This window comes from Vespa velutina, chromosome 3 (assembly GCF_912470025.1).
Source record: "Vespa velutina chromosome 3, iVesVel2.1, whole genome shotgun sequence".
In the NCBI taxonomy this organism is placed as follows: Eukaryota; Metazoa; Arthropoda; class Insecta; order Hymenoptera; family Vespidae; genus Vespa; species Vespa velutina.
Genome location: NC_062190.1, coordinates 8,371,530 through 8,388,355, shown reverse-complemented (window position 1 = coordinate 8,388,355; position 16,826 = coordinate 8,371,530). Strand labels below are relative to the sequence as shown.

The following is a 16,826-nucleotide window of genomic DNA, read 5'->3' as shown; positions in this document are numbered from 1 at the left end:
ATTAGCAATGATAGAAATATATAAGATTTAGTTTTTAATAGTTTATTTTTTATATTCTTTCATATACATGATACAATATACTACCTTATGGAACAATACTATGGAACAATACTTAAGAGCATTGTACGCGAGCCATCATAGAAATTTTCTGTGCTTTTTGTACTATGTCTGGACAACGACGGCGACGTACAAGTCTACAATCCTGGAAAAATCCTTCGTTTCTTGGAAAACCATGTGAACCATCGGAATAAGTCACCAAACCTATATTATAAAGCTATATAGTAAATATTATATTTAACGTAGAGAATAAATATTTCTTTGTAAAGATTATTAAAATATTAAATCTTTATAAATTTTCTTGTAAAAATATTACAAACCTAAGCCCCATACTCTTCCACCGCGAAATTCTCCTTCAAACTTCATTCCATCAGCTCTCCAAAATACTCCATGCCCGTGAAACCAACCCTGCATAAATTCACCTTCGTATCTAAATATATTAATGAATAATATTATTTTACATGTTATAAAACTATTGAAAAAATAAATGATTTAATAATTTGATGGATAAAATGATACGTAATGTTACATACTTTGCTCCATCGGGAAATATAATTATCCCTAAACCAGAACAAAGGCCATTTTGGAAGGCACCGTCGTATCGTGTACCATCAGGAAGAAGTAAAGAACCAGCACCATGTTTCAATCCTCTATTATTCCAATCTCCAATATATTTTGTCCCATCATCATATTTGTATGCACCTGTTTTAGCCACACCTATAAACAGATTTGACAGCAATGAATTTTTCAACGAATTTAAATTATTTTATTTTTCTTTTTTACTCATAAACACATCTTTTTTTTTTTTACATATGAATAATTATTGCAAGATTTTACAATATATTTAACTTGTTTTTTTTATTTTATATATACAACAAAAGACATATATAAATAAAAGTTCTTGTTCTTAAGATCTTACCATCACCCATGCTTTCAACAAACTAATTTTATTAGTGGGAACTTTCAGGTTTAAATTCAATTACTGAAATTAATTCTTTATTTGATTATGAGCGTTATGTACAGTACAAGTCTTCCATATTATATAAGTAATGCTGCTTTCTTAAAAAATTTCATAAATGAATGTTCATATAAATATTAAAGTTATATTTTAATCAAATGTTAGTAAATATAACTGTACTACACATCGTATCAAATAAATATGGTATCCAAAGTAAACGCATATAACCAAAATATATACTATTATTATATGCGTAACAATCTATTAAATGGATTATAAAATTTGTGTACAATTTTAAGAATGTAAATATTTGTACATATTATGCATATATCTATTAGTTATTTTTGTTTTTTAATTTTAGATGTGTATACTACATTTTATTTATTATTTGTAACAAGATATTCAGCGATCGAGATGAATTACATGATTTTCAACCAGTAAATAAATTTAAGAATATAAAAAATTTAAAACAAGTTAACAAATTTTATTACACTATATAAATTTAGACTTGAAAATTATGATCAATAAATTCAACTGATGTAAATTAATTACTAGTTCATTGTTCTTTGATTCCACCGGGCGCACAAACTAAAAACCAACGTGTTCTGGCTTTTACAGCAGCTTTCCTTACTAAACGTTTTTTATCGTCAAGAACCATCTTAAGCTTTTCTAAGACATTTGGTTTATATACATTGATCAATACAGCAGAATAATTCGTGTAACTTGTTAAACAGTCTAGAGCTGTAATTCTGATATCCTGGAAAACATAATTATTATATAATCAATATAAATAATAATTAGTGTAAATAATTACCATTAATTTATATGTTGATAATTCCAAAAGTTTTGGAATAAAACATTGCATTTTATCAGCAAAAATCTCATTTTTTGTATCCAACAAAAGTTTTAAAACTATTAAGGCAGAAAGAACCAATTGTCCATTGTCCAAAGATAGAGACTCAATTAGAAGAAAAACTAACTGTCATTAAAAATAAATATTATTAATATTAAAGGAATAACAATAGTAATAAATAAACAATATAAACTTACTTCTGATAAATGCATGTATAATAGTTCAGTAGGCATTTCTTCTATTAAATAAGTTAAAGCAATTAAAAAATTTTGTCTTGAATTATTTAAAAAACTATTATTTTGCTGTAATAAATGCTGAAATACTCTTTGTTTATAAAAAATTTTTATATTACAAAAATTTTCAGATGTTAAAGTATTATCCATTTTACACGTTAAACTTTTATATTCTTGAGCTACATATTCACCTACTTCATTATGTTTAAGCATTTCTGTAAGCTATAAAAATATAATATTGTTATAATTATTAATTTTCTTAATACAATGATATTTTGTATATAAATAATTTTTATCAATATTAAAAATCTATACATACAATATTGAGACAATCTTGAGAGTTATAACTTCCTTTTGTAACTGCTGCTTTTGTTAACCAAATATGTAAAATAACAGTTTTCTTTTTTATATCTACATTAGAAGTTGATTCCAAATTTTTCTTTATTTTTTCTTGAAGATATATCAAACTATTTTTAAAATGTTCTGCGTTATTCATTTTGTTTAGTACCACAGAAAGTAGTTGACAAGACATTGTTCTAGTAATAGAATTAGAACTATTGACAGCTAAGTTATATAAACTTTCTAATAGACTATCATCAAGTATTAATTTAACTTCTTGTCTTAAAGAAATAAGTAAACTGATTATCACAGTTACGACATTTTCGCAAGTGTTATGTGTTATAATAGCAATATATTTATCTGTAATCATTTGTTGATCCTCTACAGAAAGACCTCTTACAATGCATTGACAAATGCTTGATATAAGGGATAATTTATCAGTAGAAGTATTTGTTGTAAACGAAATTAATTTATCAATGATGTTACATTCATTATACAAAAAATATTGAACATCAGAAGTACTGTTTCTAATTGAAACGAGTTTATGGATACACTTTAATGCAGCGAGACTTATCTCTGAATTAGGAGAATTTCCTATACCAAGAACTTTTGGTAATATTTCATTGGCTAATTTAGGAATTTTTGCAATTATAGATAATGCTTGTAATCTACGAATTTTAACTTTTACATCTATATCGTCTGAAACATAATAAAATATATTTTAATATTTGAAATTAACATGGATTATTATAAAAGATAAAAAAAATGTTGAGAGTTAAATAAAAAAACATTAAATCCATTAACTACTTTTACCTTTATCAATTTGAAGTTTTTCCTGGACCAGCAATAATACTTCATTCGGATATAAATTAGCAAATGCTGCCAAGCATGCTTGACAAATGTTTCTTATTTCCTCGCAACCAGTATCAATTTCATTACATATAATATCATATAATAAAATTCTATGAGTCTCTTTTAAATAAGCCCTTTGTATTGTCAAACCAATAAGTATTTTAATTCTTAGCTCTGTAGATTGTTTTGATAATTCCTCAAAATATAGCTGTGGAATGTCTGTCCAAGTTAATTCTGGAACATCTACAAGAATATTGGATCTATTAAAATATTTTCTTCTGACATTACAAATCCATATTTATACTCATTTAGATATCTTAATCTTAAATAAATCAATTTACATTAATTAAATACATACCTTTGATAGAGAAACCTAAATCAGAAGCGATTTTCATAAAATTATTTAAAGCGTCCATTATGATGACTTTATCCATTAATAAATTTTTAGTAGAATATTGACCAAGACAAATTGGCACTATAACACGTAATACGTATACACAAGTTTGCTTGTTCACCATTGCCACAGATTCTAATAAATTTTCTGTCGGTCTGAATAAACTAAGTTGTACATCACATAAAGACATTTTAATATCTGTTAATATTTTTTCAATAAATGTTTCAAGAACTTTTTCATCGGCAGATATAACTTCAATTAATACAGCCAATGTCTTAAGGGTAGTATCTTTTATTTCTGAATCTCCACCAGACATAATTTCTTTCCTTATAATAGGCCAAAGTTCTGAAAGATATGGCTTCAATCCATTTACACCAAATACATAGGCTCCTTTCCTTAATAAATGCAATGAATCCAATTTTGCAACTTTAAGATTAGAAGATAATTTGTCCGATATAAGTGGTATACAAAATTCTACAAATTCGGGAATTGCATAGAGACAAGGTGCTAATGATTCAGCTAAATCTTCACGTGTTATACCAATCACATCTGATCCAACCTAAAAATATAATTGTGTTATATATCCATATATAAATACTTTTTTTAATATCATACATTTATAATTGAATATTATAATTACAGGATTAAAATCTATTGGAAAGTAACATGATATAACTTCAAACATTTCTTCTGCTAAATGTCCTAATGGAAATTCTTTTATAAAATTTGGAAGTATATTAAACAATAACATAAGATTTCTAGGATCACGTTCGCCATCGATAGAGGATATAACTCCGTAAACAAAATCAGGTCCCATTTTTTTCAAATCAGTTAATCTACTTTGTAGTAATGTTGCAAAAATTAAATAGATGTTACGACGATCTTGTAAAAGTTGAGACTGACACTGAACATGTTCAAACATTTTTGTGAATAAACAAGCTGGTGCATCATGAGGTAGATGAATCATTTGAACCTAAAAAAAAAAAAAAAAAGAAAAAGAATATGAAATATATACGATATAAATGGCAACAGAATAATTTGAAAAATATAAGAATATTTACATACTATTGCCAAAATTCCACGAAGAACTACTGGTATAATACTATGATGATCTTTCAATCTATCACAAAAGAACACTGTGATAAAATGTAATTCAGTTTCATTAAGAAAATCATTGGGTAACTCGGACAATACAGAGGAAAGTGCTGTGACTCCTCCTTCTCGTACACTGACATCCTTATTTGTTACAAAAGAACCTAATTCTTCAACAAATGTGGATAATTTTAATTCTCCTAATTGTACTTCTGAAATATCATTGAAATAAAATATTAATAAATATCTTACAAATAAATCTTAAATATATATATATATATATATATATATATATATATATATATATATATGTGTATATATATATACTATTTAATACGAACTTAATTCTTGACATATTGTCAGTTTTAAAAATATTATATTTTTTTTTAATCATTAAATGATCATTTATTATTAACACGAATAGAAAATTAGATTTATTATTATTTTATTCTTTATGACAAAGAAGTTCGTGTGAGGTTAGAAATTTTTTAAAAATGTATTTTATGTAAATATCAAGGCTCTCTATAACACATTGATGTAAATAAATAATTATGATAATTAACTATAATACGCACCTAAGGCTATGTTTTTACATACTGAAACCAACGCAACGTTATCATTAAAATTAGCCGATAACCTTTCTGCAAGAGTGGAACTTGCTGGAGTAGCCATCTCCAAACATGCCTTTAGACTAAATGATCTAACAACGGAATTATTGTGTGAGTTAACCTCAAAGAATTTATCGGATCCATTCTCCATTTAATTTTAAAGCAAATTTTTTTACTCGAAGTATACATATATATGTATATATATATACACACATATATATATAGGTATATACACACATGTATAATATATGACTCAATTATCGATCATCGCGAAAAGACACAAATGTGCATAGAATAAATGATAGCATTTCTAAAAAAAAAAAAAAAAAAAAAAATTAAATATGACTTACACAGTGAAATTCGAACATTTAATATTTCTATTTTAGGTTAGATTATAGCGCCCCTCGTGGCTGCGAAATTATACTATATAAAACTAAAATGGATGAAAATGGCATGTGAGGTGTTGTTAAATTTCAGTGAAATGTTTAGTTTCTTCAGCCGCCTAGGATGGGAGGCTGCATAGGCATAACAAGGGCAAGAAATGCCTCAGTCGATGATACATCGGGAAATTCAACGAGAACTAATTCAGGTAAAAATTTAACCAAAATCGGTCATCTATAAATTACGCCTAACTTTAACTAACCTTGAAGTAGTTTTTCTTTTACCTTCGTATCTGCTCTGTAATACGTCTTATATGTATACACCTGACATAATTTATTCGAAATGAATTTATCATTCGTAGTTATATTCTCCTTATTATACTTGGTAATGTGAAATATTATATCTTTAGAAATGATATGTATTCTTATAAAATTATTTATGTTTTATTTCAACATTTGCATTAGAAATAACATTAGCCTGTAAAAATTGTAAAATAGTAAATAATTTTTATTTTTCATAATTAAACAAATAATATGTGAATATATATTAAATTGAAAGTAATATCTTTAAAATATCTACATGTAATATTTTTTATATGTTACATTATTTATATAGGAAATTCAAGAAAAAATCACCCACTTTGCCATGAGGTAATCAGATGGAAGTCAGACGTACCTTTAACTGAAGGTCAACTAAGAAGTAAAAGAGATGAGTTTTGGGATACAGCTCCTGCATTTGATGGAAGAAAAGAAATATGGGATGCATTGAGAGCTGGCGCGACAGCAGCTGAAGCACAAGATTATCAATTGGCACAGGCCATATTAGATGGAGCTAATATTTCTGTGCCAAATGGTTTCTTAACAGAATGTTATGATGAATTAGGTACACGATATCAAGTCCCTATTTATTGTTTATCATATCCCATCAATATTGTAAAAGAAGATAGTGGCAGAGATTCACCAGCAGATTGTTCAGGTAAATAATTATATAATAAAATAATCGATATATTCAATGTAAAACAATGGTTTCATGTAATTGCTTTTATTAATGTTATCTATTTAGAACCAGTTGATGGAGGAACCGAGCAAACTTTAAAATTACGACTATCTACAACTTTAGGGGATGTAAAATTACCTGTATACAGCAAGGATACTATTGGTATAGCCAAAAAGAAATTACAAGTATGTATTATAATATTATTAATCTCTATAATGACATATTATGATTTAACAATATTTGGATTTATATAATTAGAGTCAAGAAGGCCTAGAACCATCACGACAACGGTGGTTTTTTGGTGGAAAATTATTAGGTGATAAGATGCATATAGAAGAAGCAAAAGTGCAGCCAGGTTATGTAATTCAAGTAATTGTAAATCCAGAAAAAACAGATGATAGTCCAGCTAAAACCAGTTGAATTTACATATGCGTATGAAGTGATCAAACACACCACTAAACCAATAATCAATATTAAGCACATTCTTGCACATATTAAAACAAATATTTTGCACTTTTTATTGCATTCATTAAATATAACGTGTTAACTGAGATTGGTTTTACATAATAACATCAATTTGAGTTGTGAGTATTTATCAAGTATGCTAATACTTGAATAAATTATTTGATTTTTACATTATATAAAGTATAGTCATTATACTTTATTGTATTTACAATTTGATATATATATTATAATGTCTAGCAAAGTAAAGAGAATTGTATGTGTATGAGAATGTGCTTATTTTACTCAATGTTATCTATTTACATGTACAGTAAAAATCGACTGAGGTATATCTTCAACATCAATATACGAATACAAAATTAATACTATGCAAAGTTTTACAATTAAACTAATTACAATTAAAATTTCTATCTAATTGACATTGAAATGATTATCATCATATATATTGTTACCAATGATAGTACTGGTGCTGTAAAAATATAAAAATATTTATGTAAGAAACTATAAATATCTTGTTGAAGCCTATTACGTAATTAACAATCAGACAAATAAAATCTATCATTCATATTGGAAATTACAGCGATATTGTTAATAGTTTATCAGAACAAAGTAAGAATAACTTGATGGACAATAACAGAGAATGATTGCAAGGCCATACATAAATACAAATAATTTTCTTCTGACGTCCTCATATAGTAACTAACTTTTTGTTTTTATTTAAATTACTCTTCTTCTTTTTTTTTTTTTTTTTTTTTTTTTTCATACTTCTATAGTTAAATGAATGTAGCATATTCTCGTAAATTTTATGAATATATTATTAAGTACATTTAATTTTCCAAAGATTTTACAGCACCATATATTTCATTAAATCTATAAATCTAAATATTTTACAGCAATGTAAAGAATTATGAAAATCATAACTTTGCATACTTTGGAAAACATATAATTTGATATGGCCTAAAAATGGCCTAAAATCTATGATTCCTTCCTGTAAGTACTACTAAGATAATAAGATAAGGTCTTTAAAAATAATTTATAACCAGAAGAAGAAAATAAGACTATATCATGTAGAGATGACATGTGGAACTGAAGTTTCATCTTTAGCGCAGATTTATTTATAATGTTTGTCATTTGTATCATGTTCTTTCATGATTTCATCTATATGTTGTTGTAATATGCACTTGTGGATAAGGGGTTGAAATAAAATTGCAAACGCGTTGCTAGTCATATCTTTGGCATCATTTAATTAAAAGTTTTGTTCCATATGTCATACAACAAATTACAAATTACCTAAATTGTAATAATATTGCAAATATGGCATAATATGTGAATTAATTTTTTAACTTTACTAACATAACTATGATACATAGCTTATTTCATACATTCTAATTATCAATATTGGGTTGCAGTGTGACAATGTGTGTGCGAGAATATGTATGTTATTTAGGGATGTGCGAGTACTGCCTAACATCTAGTCGTGGCAAGTTCATATTAAAATTATTAACAAAAAAGAGTGAAAGTTGATTATGTTAATAAAAGTAAAGTACTCAACCATCTCATTAATAAAAAGAAAATTTAAATACATGTAATTTCATTGGTCATAATCAATTAATGATTTAATTAAAAAATTAACTATTAACGTAAAAGTGCGCACATGTATATAGCTCACATTATATACAAAAGATTAAGAGCTATATTTAAAATATTAAAAAAGGGAAAAAAAAAAGAAATCAGATCATTTAGATTACATATATTAATGTAAAAATTTTATATATATAGATTAATCTACATAATGATTAATTAAGCCCCATTGTCTAGAATACCAAATTCTTGGAGTATTCGCACATTCCTCATGTATTTATAATATACAGGATGGTTAAAAAAACATGAAGTATCGCAAGCTATTTTTTATAGAACAGTAAAGAAGGTAATTGAGTACTATGATCTGTTATTGTTAACATAAATAATTGAAATTTTATTGTGTTTTTTAGGCACTTATAAAGTTCTTAAATACAAAATTCAATTTACTAACTTTATATCAATACAATTGATGGAAATTTTATTTATCTATTATGATATTATGATCTGTTTTGTAAACAAGAAAGTAACAAATCTTCATATGCAGAAGCTTTGTTTTAAAAATAATATGTGTGGTTACTACGAGAAATATTTTAAACTCAAAACAGTATAATAATAGAAGATAAGTGCAATAATGAACTGAGAAAGAAGAATGTTTTACTTTTCAATGCAGATCATTATTTTTTTATTTGTTCCAAATGAAAAAAAACAAAAAAAATTTTACAAATAAAAACAAGAATAACAGAAAGATCATAAGATGAGAAAATCTTTCAAATTAAAACTAGCAAGTTATTATCATTTAATATAGCTGTTGCTTATTGAGCCTCTAGAGAAATAATATGTGTATAAAATGCAAAGAAATGTTGGTTGTGCACTGACTCTTTCTATTAATGAAGATATTTGAATAATGACTTGTAAACATGTATTTATATTATTTATAAAAATATCTTATACAAAATAATGATCAAATTAAATTTTCAAAAAAGTGATTCATCATTTTCATACAATTATTAAAATTTCTTCACAAATATGCTAAGTTTCACAGAGTTTCACTTTTTTAGAAAATACAAACTTATTTTAAATTCACTATCATATAATAAACATTGAATTTCATAATATTTTATTAATTCAATGAAAGCAGCTTGTAATGTGTTCCATAAATTATATTTTTCATATTCATAAAAATTTCATGTCGAATTATCAACATTCAAGCTAAATATTGAAATAAGATATTTAATCTTATGCCTAATTTATTTATACATCAATTATTATTATTTTACAAGTTGCAATTGTATTATATTTATTAAAATGATATTTTACTGGATATAAAAATGTATAAAACCTATTTCATATGCAAAATGAAATATTACATATTTGAACAATCATGCATTTCTTTAGCACAAAACTAATACAGCAAAATGTTGAACAGTACTTTTGCTTCAATAAATGAGTGTAAAGTGTGTTAAATATCAGTGTTAGCTTTAAACGCAATTCGCACTGTTTAGTATATATGATTATGCTTTAATATATACTATAACATTATTCATTTTTTCACATGTGAATATAGCAGTGCGTTTAAATTTTTCTTTTATTTTTTTTTTCTCTTTTTTTCTTTTTTTTTGGTAAAGGGATAAGTTTTAAAATGTTTCTTACATTTTTGAGTTATAGTATAAACGCAAGCAAAGGTAATGTTGCATTTACTTTGTAAAACACTTTACTATGAAATACTTGTTATCAGCAACTAATTGTTGCAAAAAGTTCTCCGTGATAATAAATTTTATCAGACTGATATTAGTATTGGTATGCCAAAATTGGGTTATCTATAATGTATTGACAGAGACTGCATTTCGATTGCTCAATTGGTATCAAGTTATTATAATTTATTTACAAATTACAAAAAGAATAAAATATTGAAAATATATGAGAACACCATTTGTAATAACAATAACAGTGCTGAATGTATTTGACTAAGACCTATTAATAACTTAATCTTGTAATTTCTTAAACACGTTTGGCATAACATTTTTAATATAGGTTTTATCTTTTTTCAATATTATTTGCAAATAATATTAATGTGCTGTTTATTAATACTCATGATTATGTAATGTTGAGCAAAATGCGATGAACTATAAAAGTAACATTTCAAGAATGTAATATGTAAATAAACATCTTTACAATGATAAAAGTGCAATTCCAAATGCCTAATAGAGCAGTTGCTTAATATTAACATTGCTACGCTGGACCAATGCGTGTGATGTCTTTAAAGATCAAAGAATGACTGATTGAAGACAATGTAGGATAACTGCCAATAACATATTAAATATTTGTTGCTAATCAGATCTTATAAAATACAGAAAAAATTTTTGGAATTTGCAAGGAAAACATTGTGATTAGATAGTAGTTATGAGTTAAGCAACGTTTACACATTTTTTAAACTAATCAAATGAATAATGTTACTTATTAAGAGTATGAGTAGAGTTATGTCCATACTGACTTATTTTTAATCAACAAAAAAAGTGAATGTAATATGATTATTACATGATTCGCCAATATTATTCTTATCTAAGAATAGATATTTATTATTTTTTTTTCTTATATTGTAAAACCAAAAACAAGTACAACAGTGAAAAATATAAATTATTCAGACTGTTACTTGATTATTGGTATGATATTTAACAAATTCACATAAATTAATTTCTATACATATTAATTATAATATAATGCATTGTCAAATAAAGCATAATGTTGTGAAAATTCTCTAGTGCAACGATTTTGCTTCCTTATTTCAAAAATAAATTTGATAAAAATAAAGATGTATGTTATTAAAATTGATGGTTTGTGTCAAATAACATTTTTTTTATTCTTCAAAAAAGAATAATATAAACTATATAAAATATATACATACAATCTTTTTTTTTTTTTTTTAAGATCGGAGCATATCAAAAAATTGTTTAAAATTTCACTTCATCAACATTTTTACATATTTTACATATTTTAACTCGTGACAAAGCCAGAGTATACTACTTAAAAGAATAAGACTACCACACTGATGAGATGCAGCTAATGGCACTGGTACATGATATAATAAAGTTAAAATACCTAAAGAAACTTGTAAATAGCCTGCACCCAATACAGTATTCACAGCTGTTTTCCCATAGCCAGGAAGTTTATGATTTCGGGCCAAAATAGCAATAATATTTACTAATACAAAAGAAAATATACCCTGTAACAAATAAAACATTATACATACAGACAAATAGATAATATAAAATTATTATACATTATACCAAGATTTATATCATATTTTACCAGATATCGATGTTGAAATTGTGCAGTGGTTGGATTTTCAGTAAAATTTCTTAATGTCTGAGGTATTGCAAATAAATCATCAGGAATCCATTTGTCTGCCATTTTTGGAAAAGTATTATAAATAAGTCCAGCATCCATACCGGCTACAAATGCACCGGACATAGCAGTCAAAAAGATCATCCCTTTAGTAGAATGAACTAAATATCTAAAGAATGTTAATTTTTTCACTGCTGCATTGAAATTTTCAATACTAAGACTACCATTTCCTATTTTTTTTGCAGGTACTAAATAGCTCAGAGCATTATATAAAAATCCTGAATATATTATAAATGCTAATCCTAAATGCGCAGCAAGACGATACTGTGATACTCTTGGTACATCTGAAGGTTCATTAAAACGATCTTCCAAGCCAGATTTAACCATATACCATCCCATTAATCCTTGTAAACCGATCAATGATCCTAGTACCGCAACACGTATTTTCATTTCTGATTTAAGCATACCAGAAAACCAAAAGTATGTTGCAGGTATTAAAAATACACCACCAATTAATCGACCCCATGTTCTATGGAAGTATTCCATCCACCAAATTCTTTTAAATTCATCCAATGTCATATCTTTATTAGTTCTACACAAAATTATTATACTTATAGAAATCTTTATATATATATATATATATATAAATGTAATGAAAATCATCTTCATTGATCTTACATTTTATACTCAGGAAATTGTTTATAACGTTCAAATTCAATATGCCATTGTTCTTCGTTAATAGGCATTTTTTCCCCAAGTAATTTCCAAGTAACCATAGATAAACCTGATTCAGTAAGTCTTGTAACACCTCCTATAAATATAAAAAAGAAAGTAAAGAGAGAGAAAAAAATAAAAGAGTAGATATTTTTATTCATATTTAATTTTAATACATCTTATATTTAATACAAATATTATAAGATTATAATTAATGTTATAGACTATCCTATTAATATTTTACTTTCCATATGTTAAATCAACAATGATTTTAATGATTCGATGAATTTGTGTATAAAATATACAATAAATTAAAGTACCTAAAGCAACAGCTACGAAAACCATTCCACCGCAAATAAGTAACCAAGAGCCAACAATTTTATCTGAATTTTTATTTGCCTTTGACGCATAGTTTATAGCTATTGTACCAGATTGTCTAAGTGACTCCTATAAATTATTAATAATGTTTAATCTGTGAAATATTAAATATATATCTCTCTTTACAATATTATCAATTAATATAATAAAATACCTTTGACAATAAAAACGAGCTTCTTTTCATTGGTGCAAAAACATTTTGGAATACATTTACTTTTGTCGTGTTGTTGTTCGTTAATAAATTTCTCCAAGGCGGTAAACATTTTGTTAAAGTGGAATTTGTTAAGGACTTGGAACAATATCGTGTCACGTTCAACATATTATTTAATTTTTATATAAAATCTATAATCTTATTAATTCAAAATATTATATCTTGAAGATAAATATAATTATGTTCCAAATTGTATCTGTTGTTTCAAACACTATTGTTAGTTTTTCTTTACGAATTGAATATTATATTTGACTTTAATAAAGTCTTTTCCTTAAAATATATTCAAATTAATTCTAATAAATAGAATATTGCATGTAACGATGCAATTAAATAATTTTATATTATTATATATAATTGTCATTGTTCGTTGACAACATAATATATTTTAGAAAATTTGAGAAAAATCAAGCCGGCTTTTAATATCAAACAAGTAATACATACGACGAGTTCACAAAAAAAGCTTACTATATTATATATGTTGCCAACTTCTTCTGAATTAATATAGCTGTTACGTATCGTTTCTAACCTCAATAAGTGTACCAATACTAGAAGATAAAAAAGTATTACTTACCTCTTTGTTACGATAAATTAATTTTAGAGAGGTGTCGTTTTAATATACCACAGTAATTTTATATTTTAGTATCCATAAAGTGAAACATATTGTATATATGTGATACGGTATATATAGAGTAGTTAATTTTTCAAATAAATACGTTAAAAATTTTTTATTCTTCTATATAAGTACAAATTGGTATATTCGTTAAACATTTGAAATTATATTTAGAGTTATCTCTGTGATTGATAAAAATATTATCTGATAAAAATTTTCTTCTTATGAGTAACAATCTTATGATTGTAAAAGTAATACAAAATAACTTAATAATTCGTGAATATTAAAATAGGTAAAGTAGTATTCGGAAATTAACGATTATACAAAATAAAAAATTATTTTCTCTAGGTTAGTATGATCTGTTTAGTTATTATTTTTAATTTTTTTTTTTTTTCTTCTCTCCTTTTTTTGTAACATAGATATTCCAATATGGCACGAAGAACTGGAGCTGTAAAATTAGCGAAGCTTCGAGAATTAATGAAAAATATTCAAGTTGGTGCTATAAAAGAGGAAGGAATTCAAGCTATTGTTGTAAATTCAGAGGATGCTCATCAGTCAGAATATTTACGAGAACATGATCAAAGGCTTAAATTTATAAGTGGATTTACCGGATCTCTTGGTACAGCAATTATTACAATAGACAAAGCATTACTTTGGACAGACGGTAGATATTTTACTCAAGCTTCAGCAGAATTAGATCCATCAGAAGAATGGACTCTTATGAAGGAAGGTCTATTGGAGACGCCTACCATGCAGGCTTGGTTAGCTTCTAACTTGCCACCAAAATCTGTGGTCGGTGCAGATCCAAATTTATTAAGTTACACAAAATGGGTTACATTGCATACTGCCCTAATTGCTGCAGGACATACTTTATTACCGCTTGAAGAAAATTTAATAGATAAAGTATGGGGCAACGAACAACCATTACCAGCAGCAAATAATATCGTTCCTCAGTCATTGCATTTTTCTGGTAAAAGTGCAGGCGAAAAAATAAAATTGTGTCGCGATACTATGAAATTGACTAGTGCCAAAATATTGATTATTACCGCTCTGGATGAGGTTGCATATCTTTTAAATTTAAGAGGCTCTGACATTCCTTATAATCCTATATTCTTTGCATTTGTCATTATTACTATGGAAGAAGTACATATGTTTGTCGATGTTACTAGATTAACAGAACCAGCGAAACAACAATTGAAAAATGAAGGGGTAGATCTTACTTTCCATCCATACAACGATATACATAGGTTTTTAAAACAAAAAGCAGCTACTTGTTCAAACGACTTAATATGGATAAGTAATGGTTCCAGTTACGCTATTCATTCTGATTGCGGAGATATGAACAAGCATATAGCTATTTCTCCTGTCAGTGTAGCTAAGGCAATTAAAAATTCTATAGAAATAGAGGGAATGAAAGCTGCTCATATACGCGATGCAGTAGCACTTGTGAAATATTTTGCTTGGTTAGAGGATAAAATAAAAAATAAAAAGGAACATGTTTCAGAGATTTCTGGAGCAAGTCAACTTGAAAAATTTAGAACGTAAGTATTTAAAGCATATAATTATTTTCATTGATCATTATATTAATATCGTTTTTGTTTCATATGCTACATACTCTCTTCTGTTTTCTTTTTTTTTTTGTTCTTTTTTTTTTTTTTTTTTTTCTTTTTTTTTCTTCAAGGGAGCAAAAGCACTACATCGGCTTAAGTTTTACTACTATATCGTCGGTTGGTCCACACGGTGCCATAATTCATTATTCACCGTCTCCAGAAACAGACGTTCCAATTACAGACAAAGAATTTTATCTTTGTGACTCAGGAGCACAATACAAAGATGGAACTACAGATGTAACACGAACTATACATTTTGGTGTACCTACGGATTATCAACGCGAATGTTTCACACGTGTATTTAAAGGGCAATGTCGTTTGTCATCAACAATTTTTCCTTTAAAAACAAAAGGCAATTATTTGGATACTTTAGCCCGCGAAAGTTTATGGAGTGTCGGGTGTGTATATTTATTTGAATAACTTGATATATATGTTCAATGTAAATTTGTATAAAAAAAAAAAAAAAAAAAAAAAAAAAAGAAAACAAATATTGCAGACTTAATTATTTACACGGTACGGGACATGGAATAGGATCTTATTTAAATGTTCATGAACAACCAATTGGTATATCTTGGAAACCATATCCCGATGATCCTGGCTTACAACCAGGAATGTTTTTATCCAATGGTAAATTATATTGATTATTATTTATTTAAATATAATTTTTGTAAACATTATTTAATATAAACGATTTCTCTTTAGAACCAGGATATTATGAAGATAAGGAATTTGGTATCAGGTTAGAGAACATAGAGTTAGTTGTAACAACGAAAACTCCATATAAATTTAAAAATATCAAGTTTCTTACATTTGAAACTGTAACGCTTGTTCCAATTCAAACTAATTTGCTCAATGTCTCTTTATTGACGGACGAAGAGGTACGTTTATTCCTACTTTTCATTTCTTACAAAAATAAACAAAGACTTAAAAAAGATATCATATATATATATATATATCATATTAATTAAGTATAAAATTATTAATACGAATTATTTTGTAATTACAGATTAATTATTTAAATAATTATCATGCAAAATGTCTGAAAACATTAAGCCCTTTGCTCCAGGATCCTGAAAATGATCAAGCCCTTCAATGGCTCAAAAGGGAAACGCAACCTATAAGCAAACAATAATATATATATCGCTCTGTGATGAT

At 26.4% G+C, this 16,826-nt stretch overlaps 5 protein-coding genes across 7 annotated transcripts in view; 2 read left to right on the top strand and 3 right to left on the bottom strand.

Annotated features, from left to right (window-relative positions):
- Positions 1–112: 112 nt before the first annotated feature.
- On the bottom strand, positions 113–986 carry LOC124947640 (MORN repeat-containing protein 4 homolog). Its single transcript, XM_047490079.1, has 4 exons — positions 977–986; positions 591–774; positions 378–487; positions 113–261 (listed from the first exon to the last, which is right to left on the bottom strand). The coding sequence occupies exons 1-4, from the start codon at positions 984–986 to the stop codon at positions 113–115; spliced, it is 453 nt and encodes a 150-aa protein (XP_047346035.1).
- On the bottom strand, positions 591–5,638 carry LOC124948157 (MMS19 nucleotide excision repair protein homolog). 3 transcript variants are annotated; one of them, XM_047491387.1, is made up of 10 exons: positions 5,624–5,638; positions 4,752–4,990; positions 4,327–4,659; positions 3,651–4,245; positions 3,254–3,535; positions 2,421–3,139; positions 2,066–2,323; positions 1,830–1,994; positions 1,568–1,772; positions 591–774 (listed from the first exon to the last, which is right to left on the bottom strand). In XM_047491387.1, exons 3-9 carry the CDS (start codon positions 4,651–4,653, stop codon positions 1,572–1,574), a joined length of 2,547 nt encoding a protein of 848 aa, XP_047347343.1. In that variant the 5' UTR covers positions 4,654–4,659; positions 4,752–4,990; positions 5,624–5,638; the 3' UTR covers positions 591–774; positions 1,568–1,571. The 3 variants fall into 3 exon arrangements, with proteins under 3 accessions (XP_047347343.1, XP_047347341.1, XP_047347342.1); XM_047491385.1 differs by lacking the exon at positions 5,624–5,638 and adding an exon at positions 5,354–5,599; XM_047491386.1 differs by lacking the exons at positions 4,327–4,659; positions 5,624–5,638 and adding an exon at positions 5,354–5,600.
- A 157-nt stretch (positions 5,639–5,795) lies between these two features.
- Positions 5,796–7,984, top strand: LOC124948162 (ubiquitin domain-containing protein 1). The gene is made up of 4 exons (XM_047491399.1): positions 5,796–5,975; positions 6,383–6,742; positions 6,830–6,948; positions 7,022–7,984. Exons 1-4 carry the CDS (start codon positions 5,894–5,896, stop codon positions 7,181–7,183), a joined length of 723 nt encoding a protein of 240 aa, XP_047347355.1. The 5' UTR covers positions 5,796–5,893; the 3' UTR covers positions 7,184–7,984.
- LOC124948160 (cytochrome c oxidase assembly protein COX15 homolog) lies at positions 7,110–13,942 on the bottom strand. Its single transcript, XM_047491391.1, has 5 exons — positions 13,395–13,942; positions 13,183–13,309; positions 12,827–12,959; positions 12,113–12,740; positions 7,110–12,026 (listed from the first exon to the last, which is right to left on the bottom strand). Exons 1-5 carry the CDS (start codon positions 13,557–13,559, stop codon positions 11,763–11,765), a joined length of 1,317 nt encoding a protein of 438 aa, XP_047347347.1. The 5' UTR covers positions 13,560–13,942; the 3' UTR covers positions 7,110–11,762.
- Positions 13,943–14,022: 80 nt separating this feature from the next.
- LOC124948158 (xaa-Pro aminopeptidase ApepP) overlaps positions 14,023–16,826 on the top strand; it is a 2,968-nt gene continuing 164 nt past the window's right edge. The window contains exons 1-6 of the mRNA XM_047491388.1: positions 14,023–14,353; positions 14,481–15,602; positions 15,743–16,069; positions 16,168–16,298; positions 16,374–16,549; positions 16,678–16,826. The exon at positions 16,678–16,826 is cut by the window's right edge and continues 164 nt beyond it. Coding sequence (XP_047347344.1) covers positions 14,491–15,602; positions 15,743–16,069; positions 16,168–16,298; positions 16,374–16,549; positions 16,678–16,803 — 1,872 coding nt within the window. The 5' untranslated portion in view covers positions 14,023–14,353; positions 14,481–14,490 and the 3' untranslated portion in view covers positions 16,804–16,826. The remainder of the gene's footprint in view (positions 14,354–14,480; positions 15,603–15,742; positions 16,070–16,167; positions 16,299–16,373; positions 16,550–16,677) is intronic.